The sequence below is a fragment of the Zootoca vivipara genome, chromosome 5 (genome assembly GCF_963506605.1).
Source record: "Zootoca vivipara chromosome 5, rZooViv1.1, whole genome shotgun sequence".
NCBI classification, from domain to species: domain Eukaryota; kingdom Metazoa; phylum Chordata; class Lepidosauria; order Squamata; family Lacertidae; genus Zootoca; species Zootoca vivipara.
Genome location: NC_083280.1, coordinates 20,816,550 through 20,835,663, shown reverse-complemented (window position 1 = coordinate 20,835,663; position 19,114 = coordinate 20,816,550). Strand labels below are relative to the sequence as shown.

The window sequence follows — 19,114 nt, the reverse complement described above, 5'->3', positions numbered from 1 at the left end:
TTTGGATTACATATGGCTCTTGTGAAACTAATTATGCTTATGGAGCAGCTGTTAAATTTAGTGCAAGTCATTTTATCCAATATTTTACATTTTAATTGATTACCTGTGAAGAAATTAGCAAATTAGCACTTATTGTGCAGTAACTGAATAGTCTTTTATAGATATTTTCAGGGTTTTCAGGTTTTTTAAAAAAAGCAAGTGGGCAAAGTGCTGAAGGAATAAAGACATTGCTTAGGAGTTAGACAGGAAATATTTTGGTGAACTCTTATTATCTGGTGTGAAATTCCGGGATGCTGAGTGATGCCAAGCATCTGTGTGTGTTCTGTAAGTTAGACATAAAAAGATTGGAAAGAAATGGCTTTTTCATAGGATTTTTGTAGCATATGGGCTTATCTGGATCTAAGAAGTCTTTGAAGGTCTTTGAACTTGACTAAATGACTTAACCTTTGGCATGATGGGTGTGTGCTATGGTGCTCTGAAAGCTTTTCCCCCTTTTTTGGGAGGGGGCAGGTCTGGTAGCCCATATTCCATGTTAATTCTTCTACACCATCACTTCCTTTTTTGTCTTCCTTTCTGTGATAAAACCACTTTGTCATTCACTTGTAACTGAAAATATATGCAATAGAATCTTGTTAAAAATTCAGGATGCTATCTTTAATAAATTATATGTGGATTAGACTCATTGAAATCAACATAGGACTAAGCATACCCCACTTTCATTTCAAGGTAAATTCTCATCTCTCCTTAGCCCTTAGCCCTATATTATTTTTCCTCCTAGTAAAAAGGAGAGGTCTATACTTTGGTGGTCTCAGTAGGAATGGAATTCAGTAGATAGATGTAGGACAACCAATGATGTCGCCTGCCCTGTTACAGATTTGAGACAGTGCTGGGGCTGTCTCAGCTCCCAAGGGGGAACCTTCCTGATCCCTAGCTGAGCTGTGCAAACAAGCTGTGTTGTCCCAGCCCGTGAGTGAGAGCTGGGGAAGTTTCACCAGGTGCTTTGCGGGCAGAGGCCAATGCAGCTGTTTTTTTCAATATTGCGGTATATTGCCAAACTGCGATGTTTGGCTGGTGAAACACCACGATGTTGGAAAACTGATATCACTCAGCCCTACTCCTCCCCATTTCATATTCACAACAACCCTGTGAGTTAGGGTAGGTTAAAGTATGGTGATTGGCCAAGGTCACCCAGTGAGCTTCATGGCCGAGGGGAGATTTGAACCCCAGGTCATAGTCCAACACTCTAACCATTGTGAATGAGAATTTTACAGCACCAAATGCTTCTGCAGCATGAGTCCCAAGTGCCTCAAACTGGACTAGTGAATCCATGCCCCATGGGATTATAGCATGGTTTTAGAGACCAATATCTCATAACCTGAACTGTGATGGCATTGGCTAACATAATGTATAATGGGGTGGGGAACATTTTGCAACATGAGCAGCCTCCTGGAGTGTAATTATGGCAGCAATGGGTGTTGCTGGAGGCAAAAGCAGGTCTGGGTACAAACAAAAATGAGTGTAAGAAAGAACACAACTCTTCCCTTTGTACAGCAAGGTTGTATTCTAGCCACACTAAAGCCAGGAAATTCTGTACATACCCTCTTGCACAACTATCCATCCAGGCATCATCACAGTTTAAGAACACCTTCCAAGCCAGCAAAAGCCCTCAAGGGAGAGTTTGGAGAAGGGCCAGTGAGAAGTGTAGCCTGGTCAGGGTATTTGTGGCCTAGGCAGAATCCTTGAGGCCTGGATGGTTACATTTAGCTGCCAGGCCTGTTTCACTATCCTTGCTGTATAAAGTGGACACTTGTAGCATACCCTCCAACATTTCTCCGATGAAAATAGGGACGTCCCATTCCATAATGATTCTTTTACTATTTATACCCAACACATCTTATTGGTTTGCCCCAGCACTCTGGGCAGCTTCCAACATATATAAAAACACAATAAAACATTAAACATTAAAAAAAAACTTCCCTATACAGCAGGGGTAGCAACCTTTTTATACCTACCACTGACTAATGCATCTTTCTTGATGGTAAAATTGCCTTACTGCCCACTAGTGCTTGATGGAAGGAGTATTCAGCTTGTGCCATACAACCCCTTACCGCCTACCTAGAATCCTGAAACGCCCACTAGTGGGTGGTAGGGACCAGGTTGACAACCCCTGATATACAGGATTGCCTTCAGATGGCTCAGTGGTTGCATAACTCCATACCCTCCCAACATTTCTCCATTGAAAATAGGGACATATTACCATTCCCTCCAACATTTATCCAGTGAAAATAAGGACATCCTAAGGAAAAGTGGGACATTCCGGGATCAAATCAGAAACCAGGACAGCTTCTCTAAATCAGTGATGTCCCTGGAAAATAGGGACACTTGGAGGGCCTGTTGTAGCTGTGAGACTAAAGTTGCATTCAGATGTAATATTAAACCATGGGTTAGTGCTATGGTTCCTCCTTCATATGCAGTTCTAATCTTTCATTTGCAGTTTGTAAACAAAAACTGTAGTTTCCTAGAACCATGGTTTGTAAAAAAACAACAACTACGGTTTGTTAACAAACCAGAATTTGAACAAAATGGGAAAGTGCAGTTTGTGATAAACTGCAAATGTAGACTTTAGATCTCATTGTCTTGTGTATGAAAAAAGCAAGAAATGAAAGAGTCTTTAGGTCTAAGACTCACTCTTGCAGTTTCATTCTTACAGCACTATACCATGATGTAGTGCGTCTGAATGCAGCATAAGCTTGTACCCTAAGGGAAAAAGTTATCTTTCTAAGTTTTGTATGTGGAAGCTTTATTGGTAAGAAGCAGCACTTGAAATGTTTCCAGAAAATTTTGGGGAACTGTGAACCTGGTATATTGGTGGGATAACCTCCTAGTGGCATAAAGTGAACCATGCAACATCTTCCAATAAAGACAATGCCATATTGAGTGGATTATAGAAGACTGCTTCTAAACTGATTTAGAATCTGCAACATCAGCATTTTTCACTAAAGCTATAGCTGTATGGAGTGGCAGTTCATTGAATTCACTGCAGAACATTCCTCATCATCTGTTTGAAAGGATCTAAGGCAACTGTCGGTGGTTGCTGCTTCATTAGGACCACCATTCTGTTTAAGAAATTTTAATCAATCTTCAGGTTTTAGTAAATTAAATGAGTATTGCATTACATTTGTATATGCTTAAAATCAGGATTTCTAATAGGAAACATACAGGGTTTTATATCTGCACTGTGAAATCGAGGTTTTTTTTAAAAGTTTGTACAGAATAAAAGATTAAAGTGTGATTGTTACTAACTCTTCTCATTTCTTCCTAGCAGCTAGTTATACTGCCTGTGCTCATGGAGAATGACATAAGAGCTCCATTAAAAAGTAATGCAAGAAACGGTTTAGCATTATGAACAGCCTTGAAATCACATGCTTCCTCCTTCTATCCCCTCATAGGTTGCAGTAAAATACTTTCATTCCTGATACAGCAACAAGCCATATTTTGCTGTTTTGCTCTGAACTGGAGAAGTGTGATATGTGCAAACCATAGTTTGTTTATTTAAATAATTTTAAGACCCCTTTCAGGGTACAGTACCTTCACGAGATAGTTTCTTGCAAGAGTCTAGCATTCCTGAAAATATAGTAATTGCAATTAAGTCCAGTAGCTTTTTAAAAACCAGCAGTGATGGGGCCATATGTATCTTCCTGGGAAGAGAGTTCCAAAGGTGTGGGTCCACACTGGAAAAAACAAACAAACCCACTTTGCTTACTGTTCAACCTTATAGGTCCCACTCCAGACCTCAACAACGTTCTTATAGCCGAAGCAGTGAAAGGACCAGTCACAGAAGAACACGCAGTAGGTCTCGTGATAAAGAAAGACGTAAAGGCAGAGATAAAGAGAAGACAAGAGAGAAGGAGCGGGCTAGAGGAAAAGAAAAGGATCAGCATTATACCCAAAGTGGGTAAGTAACAAAGGAAATCAATTACCGGTAATGAAATAGTGAGGTAATTTGAATATCATAGTATTATTTTTTCCTCTGTTTTAAGTAATTTCTTTTAGAAATATTTTATATGTTGTGATCTTATATAGATCCCAGTAGTCCTCTCCTGCCCCCAAATGCAGGTCACTAATCAGGTCAGCACTTACTGCTGTTGTGTTGTGGAAAGACAAGCCTGGCATGCTGTGTCATATTAACTCAGGCTCATGGTTTGTTTGTTTCATTCAAACAAACTATGAGCTGTAAGATAAGAATAAACATTGGTTTCCATTTGTGAGTTTTTTAGAGGACACAAACCTGCTCCTGGATTTGGAGAACACAAGCCATACTCAAACCTGTGCCTGCAGCAGAGGAGCACTGTGGGAACTTTTGATCACCGTACAGTAGCAGGCTGCTTTTTATTTATTTATATTAAACCATAGTATTTTAAACTATGGTTTATGTGATGTGCAAGCAAGGCCATTCATTAGGACCTTAGTTCTAGTTACAGGTAGGTAGCCGTGTTGGTCTTACGTAGTCGAAACAAAATAAAAAAATTCCTTCCAGTAGCACCTTAGAGACCAACTAAGTACACGAAAGCTCATACCAGTTACAGACTTAGTTGGTCTCCAAGGTGCTACTGGAAGGAATTTTTTTACATTAGGACCTTGTTCTTCCTGTTTCTATCACCATGTTAGCATGTGTCTTTCACTATCTGTAGCAATTGTTTCTGCTGTGTATGTGACAATACTGAGTCATAATAATAAAAATATTTCTGTAGCACTTCAGAGTGTGCAAAGAGCTTCATATGCATGATCTCAGTAATATTCTCAACAAGCAAGTTGAAGTATTACTAATTTTATTTTGTTGCAGACAGCATACAAAGTGATTTTTGCTGCATACAAAATGATTTAGGAGTAAAAATATATTATGAGCATAAGTTCAGCATCTTGGATCCTGTCCTTCTTTCTTTTCTTGAAATAAAATTCACGTTCACAGATCCAGAGTTTAAAGAAACAGAGGACTAAAATAATATGTCTAGATGCATATGGGATGGATAAGGGCCAATAAACTAAAACTGAATCCTGGCAAAACAGGTCTGTGAGTGAGTTGTCCTCAAGTTTGGGAACTGGAAAGTTTATCTGTTTTAGGTGGAGTTACACTCTCTCTGAAGGACTGGTTATGCAGTCACTGGGGAACCAGATGGCCCTAGTGGTTTGGAGCACCTTTTACTAGGTTCAGCTGGTACGGCTGTAACTGTTTCTGATGGAAATAGTTCAGCTACAGTGACTCACACATTGGTAACATCTAGGCTGGACTATGGCAATGAGCTCTCTGGGGCTGCTGGAAAGGTTGGTTTGAAAACTGCAGCTGGTGCAAAATGTGGGGACTAGGTTACTTAGTGGAGGACCCTACCACACACAGCTAACTTTTGTGCTAAAAGAATTGCCTATTTGCTACCGAGCCAAGTTTAAGGTCTTCTTATGGATTTACAAGCTCTGAACATCTTGAGACTAGGCAATCTGATAGAACACCTCTTTTGGTACAGACCTTCTTGTTTACTAAGATCGTCAGATTATCTGGCAGAAATCCATCTCACAACAACTTGGAAGAGGGCTTTCACTAGGGTGGCTCTCCCTTTATGGAGTGATCTTGCTTCAGATATGCAGAAATGCATCAGGCACCTACAACGTCGATCTTTTCCCACCCTTTAAAAATACACCTGAATACTGACTTTAACCAACCTCTGGATATCATAGTGTAGAATGATGTCTAAGCAAATCTGGACCATGGAATAATTCACATTGATCAGAAGAAGTTGAATCTGTTTTAATATCTTTTAAGAAAAGGTGAAATCTAGTATGTAAGTTTGCCGGTCACAGAAAGATGCTATTTTATTGCTGCTGAACTTGCCGGTATTGGCGTACCTAGATATTCCATGGTGTTCGTGTTCCCAGTGTTTGTCCAAATGGGCTTTTTTTTAGTGTTATCTGGAGTGCTTTTCTTTGAGGCTTCTTACATCCGTGCTGTATGCTTTGACAAGTGTTTGTCCAGTGATGTCAGAAATGGTGGTGTTGGTGTTGAAGAGCATAAGATAAACACTGAATATGAAGTGAGCTGTAGACAGATGGTTGCTTTCCAAGGATATGGCCTTTGAAGTGAAATGTTGTAGCTGTGTTAGGTTAGAAGCTTTGTCAGTGAAACAAAGGTTTACAGCAGTATAACAAGCTTGTTAAGTGGGCATCAGGCTCAGGTTGGATACGCCATATAGTTTTCTAGAGATGCTGGAACCAGACCCTTCAGCAGTCCTGGAAGCCAACTCTGTCTCTATGTCTACACTGGCAGCATTGTTAGAGGACCTAATAAAGTCTCCACAACACCAGGGGCACATTCATCCCCCTGTTTCATCAACAAAAACTTGTTAATAAAATAACCAAACTTGTATCATTTTAGTTTTATGTAACATTAAAAATAGCTTAAATGTACCAGTAAGAAGATTATTCTTAGACGATGGTATTGGAGGTAAGCTCATGAGTAGGGATATGCTTATTCCATTCAAGTTCTTTTCTACTTTTGTTCCCTCTTTTGCCTGTTTCATCTCATTTCTACATAAATGTGCAATAAAAACAAACAAACAAAACAATATCCTGCACCAAACCCCTCTATTTTATCCACTTTGAATTTGATAAGGTGATCCTTCTTTTAAATTCTCTTTTTGAAACGTGTTTTGCTAGCCACTTGGAATAGCAAAAAGGACATCTACTTTACACTACCCACACACTTTGAAAATGGTGCTGAAATTGCCTCTTGAACTCCAAGAGTAATGGGATGTGATGATGTCACCTCACCTTCCTCTGAAGCGCTTTGTATATGAAAAAATGAAGGCTGATTCAAGCAGCTAGAAAGACGTGTTTTTTGTTTTTGTTTTAAAGAAAAAAATGTTAAAGGTGGCCCATGGACCACCTTGTCAAATTCTAAATAGCAGTTCAAAGTGTGGGGTGATTGCCACAGTATATTTTGATCTACACAATGATACAGAAGGTGTGGATCTGGTCAGTTCTTTTCCAGATCTACACAATGATACAGAAGGTGTGGATCTGGTCAGTTCTTTTCCAGATACGGAGCAGATGGATTACTTAACCATCCCTGGCAAAAGCAGTAATTCTTATTTGCTACAAAAGTGTGCTGTAAGTGTTGTTTTCTTTTCCTGAGGCAGTTGGTTGCTTTACACTACAATTTGCGGTATAACAGCAATGTTACGTCTGACTGTGTAATTGGAACACAACTATGATGATTTATTGAAGCAAACCGTGTTTCTTTGCATGGCCCAAATCTAACCAGATGTTTTTAGTTTGCAAAAAAGAAAAAAAGAGAGTACTTTAATAGATCTTTCCTGTTCACCATTCACAAAATGGGGTATTTTCTTCAAACAAAATTCATGTACCAGGTTTCTGACAAGGACTAAACTAAGCTAGGTATATGTCTTTTAGTTTCATGTTATTTTGCACCTGGTGATAACTACAGAATCATTGAATGTACTTTGGTGCATTTAGGTTACTCCTGGTATTGATACTGCCTAAGTGAGCACATTGTTCTGCCGCAGATCTATGACTCATTGACCCAAACCCTAGGAGTTACATCGGTGACATTTGATCTTGTTGGAAGTTGCTGAAAGGAATATACTATTTAGAAGTGATAGGGGATAGATGCTATAACAGCATGAGTATATTATTACTCATACAGTCTGGGGTACCATGATTTTCTGTTCTATGCAATATTCATATCATCTTGGTAAAATAGATTAATTTACAACATTGGCCTCTCTCCCTCAGAGATCATCTTGTATATGTAGGGCTTTGAAAATAAGGTTTTCATACTGTTTAGAAACACTTCAAATATTAATAAGCTACTGAATGAAATTTGACAGGAGGTTCTTGATGTAATTCACACCTCCTATACCTTTTAATATGGAATATAGTTTTCATTTAATCAGACGGTGATCAAAGAATGCCTGCATAGGGAATATGGATCTAAGAAACTTTTGTTATACAGCTATTTGTCATTTTGAAGATTTAGCTTGCTAACAGCAACATGTTACTGTTATTTAGTGCCAGTTTCTATCCCTATTTGGATAAGAAAGGGATACTCACAAGCCTTAAGCTCTTTTTGTGCTACTGAAAGTTGTTACCTTTTGGGATAACTATCAGGTGTGAGGCAGAAAAGTGGGTAAATGTTCAACCAAACTATACATACTGTTCCATAAGCCATGAAATGCTCTTTCTAAGAAAGTCTGTTATGTTTTGGTATTCACTTCAACTGAAATATTATAGTTCAATAGCTGGTGGTAATAAATACTTGAATTACTTAAAATGAATGTCATAGTAGTAGCACCAGAAGGGAAGGTCTCATCAGACTACGGTAGGTTTTCTGACAGTGGTTAGGATGGTACCTGGATGTTGATATTTTGGCATGTTCTACACCAGGCATCCCCAAACTGCGGCCCTCCAGATGTTTTGGCCTACAACTCCCATGATCCCTAGCTAAGAGGACCAGTGGTCAGGGATGATGGGAATTATAGTCCAAAACATCTGGAGGGCCGAAGTTTGGGGATGCCTGTTCTACAAGATGGGCCTGAAGAACTGCAGGATTTTCTGGAAGATTCGTCTCTGGGATTCTTGTATTGTGGACTCAACAGGAAGAAATGTTTGAAGCCACTGTGTTCAGTGCTAGTATTTAATAATGAGATGACCCTCTCTCTTACTTTTCCTAGATCTAAACCTCCTTGCCAAACTTTTTATTGCATATAAGAGTTGTAAGTTGGAGTCATGATGAATGTCACTTACACTTGTTGCTTGTATTATCTGCTTAATGCTTGCACCATCAAGGGGGGTGGATAGGACGATTTTTGGGATCTTTTGTATTTTAAAAGAACCCATGAGACCCACCAATGGGAAGCCAGTGTGAATTGTAACTTGGGGGGCAGACACACTTACAATTCAGGAATGGACATGTTTGAGTTTCTTTTTTGGTGTATTTCCTATGAAGGACTTCGAAAGAAAAAGTGTTTTGGCTAACATTTTTCAGTTGAAATTTGCTCATTTTTGTAGCTGGATTTTCTGTATAACTAATGTCCTTATCTAGTGACTTTTGCTGGCCACAATTTTATAAATAAATGCCTGTTGATAGGCTTTTAGCACTTGGCAGAAAACATGAGAAAATAAACGAGGAAAGCTGGACTATTCTTAGTTTGACAGCAGTCAGACACTCTTGGAGCTTGTCATATTTTTCTTACCTCTTAGTACTTTATGCAGCAGGAAGTCATTTATGCTAATTTTGCCTGATTTGCATATAGGTTATAAGAGTTCTGTGGTAGAAAGCATGTTCAGAACTCCTTTTAAGTGCCTCTTTAGATCAAAGTGGGTCTGTGTGATAGCTGTTGTCTGACACCAAGCTGTGTGGTGTTGTTTTCATTAAACATTTATCATACTTCCAGTGTGACAGCAGGCAACTCTGTGCTTGAGCAACATGTTTCTATGCAAAATTTATTGAAAAAGATGAGACATTGTAAAGAGATCTTGTTGTCTTTCACAAGTGGCGAAGGCTAAATGTTTCACTGGATGAAGTGTTACCTTGAAGCAGCAGCCGTGGCAGCATTGTTTACTTAATTATATACTTGTTTTCTGTTTTTTTATTTCTTGTTTGGTTTTTGCATGTAATACTTTAAAGTAAAATTTTAAATTTTGGTTGAGGTTTCTTTTATTATTTATTTGGTTGAGGTTTCTACTAGCTGATGACTGCAGTGTGTTAACATCATCAACTTAATTCAAATTAAATAATTCAACCCATTTGTTGGGTTGAATACACCAATGTATTCAAATACACCGATGGAGTCTAGCGATAACTGACCAGGAAAGATATCTTGGAGTCATGGTGGATAGTTTGATGAAAATTTTGCCCCAGTCTGCAGCAATTGAGAAGAAGGCAAATTCCAGGTTAGGGATCACGAGGAAAAGGACTGAAAATAAAACTGCCAGTATCTTAATGCTATTATACATATTCCTGGTGTGACTGTAAGTGTACAGTTCTGGTGACTGCACCTTAAAAAGGATATTACAGAGCTGGAAAAAGTTAAAGGGGAACCCAACATTTTCCAAGGGGCTGAAGCAACTTGCCTAAGAAGAAGGGCTACAACGTTTGGGGATTTTTGGATTAGAAAAATGACAAGCAATGGGGCATGGTAGAGGTGTATGAAATTATTAATGGTGTGGAGAAAGTGAACAGAGAGATGTTTTCTGCCTGGCCCATAATACTTTTCTGTGAATATGTCTATTGGAAGATTCAGGACAGATGGAAGGAAGTGCTTCTTCATAATGTAAGCTCATTGCTAAAATCTGGAATTTGATGGCCACAGATTCGGGTGACTTTAAAAAAGGGAATTAGACTAATTTACAGAGGATAAGGATATCCATAGCTGCAAGTCATGATGGCTTTGTATTACATTCAGTACATGCCTCTAATCATCAGTTTCTGTGATGGGACAGGGCTATTGCGATCATGTTCTGCTTATGGGCTTCCTATAGGCATCTGGTTAGCCACTGATAGAATAGAATGCTAGACAAGAGTGACATTTGGTCTGATCCAAAGCATTTTTAACTATTTGTACAAAATAAAACCTGCTAAGTGTCTGCTATAAATGGTCATGATTAAAGCCATTGCTTAAGCTGCTTATTTATTATATCAAGCAATAGAGAGCAAGTATATTATTTAGGAATAGTACATGGAAAGTTGCTATTCTGTATAAGTATTTAAAAGCAAAAACTGATAGTGGTCAAAGATTGGGACAAATAATGTGGAGCCTTATGTGTATTCTGTTTTAAAACACCCAAATATAGGATAACTAAAAGGGGAGTGGGGTGTGTATCTAGCATCACAGAAGCCCCACCAAATAATAGCAGCCATTTTGTGACTATGGCCCACAGGATTTTCTCAAAATGTGTCTGCTGGTCCAATAAGGTTAGTAGCCTCTTCAATAAAGGCGTTGAGGAATTTCCCCACCATTAGTGCAAAAAACAACAAGAAGTAGTTTTTATCAGAATTTTAAGATAGGTTGGCCACTCACCTCGTGACAAACTAGCAGGTAATCTGGGATGTCCTGATAAATCTGTGGAGCAACATTTCCTACAGCATTGAAAGCTTTTAAACAATAGTTCTACTGTCCTTTGGTCTCTCATAGTTGGATCTAGACTTGCAGTCAGTGGAGTTTGACATGCACTGGACTGGAGAAAGGGTGGGGAGAGACTATTTTTTTGCTTATTCCACTTCCTCCTTGTATCCCCAATTCCATTCGGGAGACTGAGATACGAGATGGTGAGGATAAGCAATAATGGTTTCCCCTCTTCCTCCAGGAGGGAGCTTCTGCTTCATCTCAGTTCCCTTCTTGAACAAAATGAGCCCTTATGTCTGCAAAATGGCCAACAGTTCTTACACCAAACAGTTGTTTCCAGTTTTCTAGGTTATAAACTTTGAATAATTTGCACTGAGAGGGAGGATTGCAACTTGCAATCCAGGTCATCATGGGGCGGGGCGGATATAGTTCACTGTTTCCATTTATAAGATGATAGCTGTGGCTTGTGGAGTAATCTTGAAAGTGAAGATCTGGTATGCTTCTTCTCATTGGATGATGTTACTGTATTTTTTTCCTCACTGTCTGAAGCTCAATGTATCCAGAATCATTGATGGCTGAAGGTGTGCTCCATGTGCTCTTTTTTTGGTTTTGAACTTTATCAGTTGTTGGAAAGGGCCTTTTGCTTTCTATAGTGAGCCAGAAACAGATGAGATAATGTCATGAAGGCATCTTTAACATTGCTTTGTTGTAGCTTGAATTTGGCATGGTACATCATCACAGTTAGAAATGCGAAATGAGCTTTTGAAATGAGCTTCCTATCCAGATGAATTGTACTCATGACTTTTTTCCTCTGCTGTGGTAAAGAAGATAGGAAAACTGCCGGATGCCACCAATGAGTTCTCGACTTTGATTCCCCTCCCTCTCTTGTCAACTTTAAAGTTGACCATAAAGCCACTGGCTGTTCAGCTGTTTCACTCACATTTTAAGTCTTGTATAGCAGGTGAAACCTGTAGAATTCTCTGATCTGTTTGAAAATTTCAAATCAAGTAGTTAACCTTATGGAATAAAGATAATTGGGTCAAGTGCTACAATTGACTGCTACTTTGATACTAAACATTTGTGCTTCCATATCTGTATTGTAAAGTGCTATTACATATATATTATAATGCACTATATGATTTTGTTTTGGTGGTGATGAAACTTCTAGCAGAGATTGGTGAGGTGTGTCTGTCCCTTTCATTATTAACTTTTAGACGGAATTTTAAAACATTCCTATTCATCTAGGTATTTCCTGGCTGAAAGATGTTGTTCCTGGCAATCTTGAAAATGTTTTATTGCAAGGGGTTGGGTCCCTTCCAACTCTAAGATTCTATGATTTAGCCATGATGATATTTGAACATTTTTAAACTCTTCATACAGTTTTTTAGTTTTGGTGCTTGTTACCTGGGACTCCTTGTCACAAGGGGGTAGGGCAGATAGAAGGGTCATTGTTGCTGTTGTTTAAAAACAATTTTTATTAATTTTTTCATATATTTTCCAAACAAAACTTCACATTACATTACATCACATCACCCTCATATTGGCTATTATAGCCTGAGACTTCCATCAATCCTGTCTAATGATTTTCAAATTTACTATCTAATCAAGCATTTTATTATAATTAATGTTTTTGAACTTCATTTCCTAATTATTTCCTTCCTAAATCATTTTCCAATAATTTATATAGTCCCCCCTACAAAACTTCTTGTAAACCTACAAGCGGTGTTACATTAATGCAATTGTCTTTCAAATAAATCATATATTTCTTCCACTCCTTAAGGAAGTCCTGGTCTTTCTGGTTCCGGATTCTCCCAGTCAATTTCACCAGTTCTGCATACTTCATCAGTTTTATTTGCCACTCCTCCTTCACTGGTAATTCTTCCTGTTTCCATCGTTGGGCTAATAATATTCTCGCTGCTATAGTTGCACATAAAAACAGATTTTTGTCCTGTCTATTAATTTCTGTACCTACAATGCCCAGTAAAAATGCTTCTGGTTTTTTCACAAATGCATATTTCAACATTTTCTTCATCTCATTATATATCATTTTCCAGAAGCATTTTACTTTCTTACAGTCCCACCACATGTAATAAAAGGTACCTTTTTTTCTTTACATTTCCAACATTTATTACTTACTTTATGCATTTTAGCCAACTTTACTGGTGTTATATACCATCTATACATCATATTCATTATGTTTTCTTTCAAAGCATGACACCCTGTAAAGTTTATACCTGCTTTCCATAGCTTCCCCCAATCTTCTAAGTGTATATTATAACCTGTTGTTGTTGTTGTTGTTGTTGTTGTTGTTGTTGTTGTTGTTGTTGTTGTTGTTGCTGCTGCTGCTGCTGCTGCTGCTGCTGTTGTAAATATAATGCCATCTATGTACATGGGAAAGGAGCAGATGCCTGAGGGTGTGGCCAAGAAGAATGAGAAGCAAAGACAATATTGAGTGTGGTGCCTCAGAAAGCAAGGGAAAATAGGGAAAAACAGAAAAGAGGGAAGCAAAAGGCTTTAAGCTGCAGAAAAGAGAGAGAGAGAGAGAGGCTGAAATTCACAATGATTTGACATAACCAATCAAATACTTGGCTGCAGGTCGCTTGACTTTCTATAAAGCAAGAATAACACTTCTTAATTATTAGCATGATGTCACATTGTTTGGTGATGTTGCACTGCAATAAATATATATTTGCTGGCAAAGGAAAGTGTTAGGCTCCAATTTCTAGATAATCTAATTCTTATGAAGGCATAAGAAATGCATTAAGAATTTGGGCTACTAGAGTATAGTGTAAATGTGCATTTTTAAGTTTTAATCCTGTATTCATATTGATGTATTGGAGTATTTAAATTTAATTTCTTATTTCTTGTTCTCAAAAAGAGTTGTTAACCTATTTGGAAACTTTAGAGACATGTAATATGAAACTGTTTATGGATTTGAGAATTATAGAGCTTTAAACTTCCAGCAGCATTGTTGTGTTTTCATAATACTTTAATTGGAGTTATTGTGGGATTTTATTTGAATCATTCCTTCAAGAAAAGATTTTTCCCACCTAAAAGGGGATTTTTTAAAACCTAAAGCTGCATTTTGAACCCCCCAAGTACCTTGCATTTAAAAAGCAGCTGGCTATTGTTTAAATGGACCCTTTTAATCTGTTATGAAGAATCCAAACTGAATGATATGGAGCTGTGAAAATCCAGTTAGTGTGAGCTGTAATCTCTTTACTGGCTTTAAGTAGTTAGAGTAGCATTCAGAAACCCTCCAGATACTGAACTGCAGAGATACAGTAATCACCTAAACATGTGCCCAATATTTTGCTGTCAGGCAACTAAAGCAGAAAAGTCCTTAACAATCATTCATTGAAAGTAGTGACCTTTTTGTTGTAAGATAACACTGAATGCAATATTAAAACAGGGTTAGAACTGTGTTTCTAAAATCTTATGACTATCTGATAGTACTGTACTGTAAATTGTCTAGGCTATTGAGAGAGAAGGGCATGCAGCCTTGTAGAAAATAAAATGTTACACTTTTGTGTTTAAATACCACCTTTACTTTTCCATCAAATGACATTCATGTCATTAAAACTGCAGATGAATAACAAAAAACCATGGTACTTGAATAAGAATGAATATTTGCATTTGTGTACACATGATTCTATTCACTTGCTGAATCTGGGTTGCAAGGAAATGTGAAATAATGTCAGTTATTTATTTGTGTTTTCACATGTTTCTGTGAAAATGCAAGAGCCTATTTTCATATTGAGTTTTGCAATTGATGACTAATAAACTCCTTTTAAAACACATTTAAAACACATTCTAAGTAAATGTTCATTTATTTATTTATTTTAAAAAGGGAACTAGACTTGCACAATTTGTGAACCATCACTCTCCTAGCTACTGTTTTTGCCTGCCAACCAGGAACTGGGGGGGGGGGAGGATTGGGAAGGAGATTTTAGGCATCTAGCTGACTGTCCACAGTATGTATATGTGGCAGGCTATGCTCAGAATGACAGGTCACTATTTGTGCAGACCTCTTGTGGATTAATACCAGATCACATCCAGATTCCAACCAGAAAAAGTTGTTCACTCTTTGTTGACATTTCTAACCGATTTTTAAAAATTTTTTACAAGCAAAACAGGTATGCTGATTTGTGTAAATGAAATATTTATTCTAATAAAAAGTTGAAGATTATCCATAATAGGTTGCAAATTATCATCACTAGATCTTTTCTGTAAAGTCATTTTGCATTAGAGAGTGACCTTTCCGGCTTTTATAAATGGAACAACACTGTTGTCCAAATATAGCCTATATTATGTTGGAAGATATGCAGGTGAATCAGGGCTTGATGGGATGACTGATGATACTGGGTCTCATTATGATGGTGCCTAAGTAAGAAATGGAACACAGTAGGGATATGGGCTTGTTACAGAGGTTTATTATTGTGTTTGAATCTTTGTTAGGCAGCTCATTGTTGATGGCAAGTTGTTGCTTGAGGTTGTGGAACTATTAATACAAAAGAAAGACTGGATTCTCGAGGCCTGTGAGAGGTAATCATGATGGATTGTAAACTGTTGTTGGCTCTCTGTAGTTGAAAGCTATAAAGTGGGAAACTATTTCAGTCTAACGCAGTGTTTCCCAACCTTTTTCCCAGTTGGGAAACACTGGTGTTAACAGTTACCTTTATGGGGGCCACATGTAGTAGGCAGGGTCGTTGCAAAAACTGGGTGGGACTTCTCTTATACATGTTTGTGTACACATAAGTTCTCACACATAGTAATTACTAATAACTAATACACTTAATACAGATCTAATACCTACATGTGCACATGCAGACTCCTTACTCCTAGCAGTTGCACTTGAAATATTATTTTTAGTTTGTTGAAGTTTAATTGCTAGAGGAGGTTGTTTGACATAGAGATTGCACCTAAGGAGGAGAAGGTTACATTTGCTCTTCAGCTGCGGCCCCTACCAAAAACTGTCCTCTTTTGTGGCAATTATGCTGGAAAACAGCCTTACATTGACTGTAGGTGGAGGGGTCTTTGTAAAAACTCCTGGAGCATTTGGAGCAGGTTTCCGTAAACTCGGGTCCTTGAATCTTATTAAACTTCAATCCCCATCATGCCCAGCTAGCATGATCATCTTTGATCAGGGATGATGGGAGGAACCAAAGTTGGAGAAATTTGGCTTAGAGGATGATGATGTGGTGATGCCACAAGACGACTCTTGTTCTTGCTGCAGCAGACTAATGTGGCTATTAAAAGTTGCCATTGCTGGTGAAGTTACAGGCAAGTATCTAAAGAAGTATATGATTAAGCAGAAGAGAGACACCTCGGCAAACAGAACTTTTCTTGCTTCATTTTTGACTGAAAAGAGACCAGCCAGGGTTTGCACTGCTCAAGGTGGTTTACAAGATTTTATTAAAAAAGCAATTAAAGCAACAACAATAATTTGAAACAATCACAAATGAGATGAGAGAGACTACCAGATAGCCCATCAACTAATAAGCCAGAAAGATTGCAATTAATAACTCAGCATCAAAGGCCTGCTGAAAACAAAAGTTTTTTATATAGTGGCAGAAGATCATTGGAGGGGCCTCTCTTGGCAGTGAGTTCCAGTCAAGATGTGGCTACAGAAAAGTCCTTCTGCATCCCAACCAATTCACATTTTGACTGGACACTGAGGAGAGCCTCTTCAAATCTTAATTTACAGGTTTGTATGAAAGAAAGCACTCCTCAATCATCCTGGTCCCAAGTCATGTAGAGCTTTGTAGGTCATACAGACCGCAGGGTGAATTGACCCACCTAGATAGCCTGGTAGAAATTGCTGGGGAGGAGTCAGTTGTGGTGGTGCATGTTGGTACCAATCACATGGGGAAGTATAGCTGTGGTCCTTGGAGCAAAATTTAGGTTGCTAGTTAGGATGTTGAAAGGAAGGACCTCCACAGTGGCTTCCTCTGAAATCTACTGGTCCCATGTGCAAAGTCAGTTAGACAGGATTATTATGTAAAATTGGGTGATTATGCAAAAATGCAGATTTATATAATTTAATTTGAATGCAGAATTTGATTTTATGTAGTGCACAGATTATAAACAGCTTTATTTTTATATCAATATATCTAAATGCAGTCTGTCTAAATTTAAAGTTTTAAATTTCTGGACTGATATAAGATGTGATTGTATAGTGGTTTACAAAAGTATATTCTGAAATATGCTCATTTTGCTTACAAAAAGTTGTAAGATACACTGCTTAAGCTGATGCCCTCTTTTATGTAATGCGGTACAAATATTACTAACATGATCACACTTTTATATCTTATTAGCTTTTCTATTAGGCATAACAAAATGTAGAATGGCTATAATTTTGTTTAAATATTAGGATTGCAGTTTAAGTGTTTGAGATAAGAGGAGTTGTAAATTGTAAATTAAATGTTATTATATTTCTACCATGGACTTTTCCTTATCCATGTTTATTTTAGTAATATGATTTGACTGATGCTAGGTTTTGGTTACATTTTTACAACATATCCTTGAAACAAGTTAAACCTTGGTTATAAAAATCAAAGAAGATGGTGGTAATCTGGAAAAAACCACCATTGCCTGATATTTCTTTTTGATAACCAATTTAAGATAGGCATAATTTGGCAGACATCACCTTGAATTTCCATCTGTGTTACCCTGATGCTCTTAAGCATCCTTCGTGTACCTACTGCTCTGGGCTATTTTCACTTAGCACATATAGAGGCTGGGACTATCTTAAAGTGTAGATGATATGAATAACAATTGTTTGAAGATCTTACCCTCTATCTCCCTGGATAACCTATCGTCTACAAAGGATAAATAAGTGGCAGATAGCTTTTGTCATCCCTTATCCGAGCTGTACACTTGTAAGGAAGAGCAGGGATAATCACCTAAATCTAATTATGGGTTAAAAGAGGCCATGACTGTGATGTGGCAGTGAGACACCTTACTGTATCAATCCTGTTTGCATTAGAAAAATAAGGTTGTCATATTGATTATTCAAATTAGCTTGCATTGGCCATGGCTCAGTGGCTTATATCGCAGCTGAAGCACATGAAGAGCCCAGCTTTTCACAGAAGACCTATGCCTATAGCATATATTATTTGGTATCATGTTTGCTAATTTAAGGGTTTAAAAAAGAAGAGTTAGAGAGTTTTTATCTCAAGGGTTTAATGTACCACCAGAAACTGCACATGTGTGATTTGAATAATTAAAAAAAGGTTTGCCAAAATAAGGCAAGAAGTAGCACTGAAGTTAATAATTCTTAAATCATTCTGCTCTAATTGTGTAGTGTAAATATAGTTAGTTATGAAACAGTACTTTTTTTTAAAAAAAGTATGTATTGCTGTGGGGTAAAAAGGATCTCAGCAGCTTTGCAACAACTGGTGTAGCCTGGTGGCTAAAAGACTGAGTTATGAATCTTGAAGTCTCCAGTTTGAATTTTGCCTCTGCCATAAACTCACTAGGTGACTGTAAGCAAGCCACTGTCTCATAGCCGCCACCCGCCATCTCTATGTGGATAAGAATGTTGACGAGCTGTACAGGGTTGTTGTAAGGATACAAAAACATGCCACGGTGCTCTGTGCTGCATGGTGGAGGTGACGTGCGGCAGGGCAATTTCCAGTGGCGCAGCGCTGGTGGTAGTCAGCAGTGCCGGTTTTTATGTTTTCCCTGTGGTGTTGGGTCGACTGAGCAAACTAGGGGAAAAAAGCTTTACAGCTTTTCGTGGGTGCTCCCCCTAAAAGAGGGGGGAGCTCTGGCACCTCTTTCTAGAAAAAAAAGCCCTGAGTACTGTGCCCAGTACTGGGCACCACAGTTAAAGAAGGATATTGACAAGCTGGAACGTGTGCAGAGGAGGCTGGTCAAGATGATCAAGGCTCTGGAAATCAAGTCTTATGAAGGAGTTGGGTATGCTTAGCCTGGAAAAGAAGAGACTGGGAGGAGATATGAAAGCCACCTTCAAG

General features: G+C 38.2%; 1 protein-coding gene across 2 annotated transcripts in view; it reads left to right on the top strand.

Moving 5' to 3' along the window:
• The window catches only part of RSRC1 (arginine and serine rich coiled-coil 1), a 160,593-nt gene that overhangs the window by 35,438 nt on the left and 106,041 nt on the right, over nt 1-19,114 (top strand). For both annotated transcript variants that reach the window (XM_035133475.2, XM_035133474.2), the window contains exon 4: nt 3,779-3,955. In XM_035133475.2, coding sequence (XP_034989366.1) covers nt 3,779-3,955 — 177 coding nt within the window. The remainder of the gene's footprint in view (nt 1-3,778; nt 3,956-19,114) is intronic.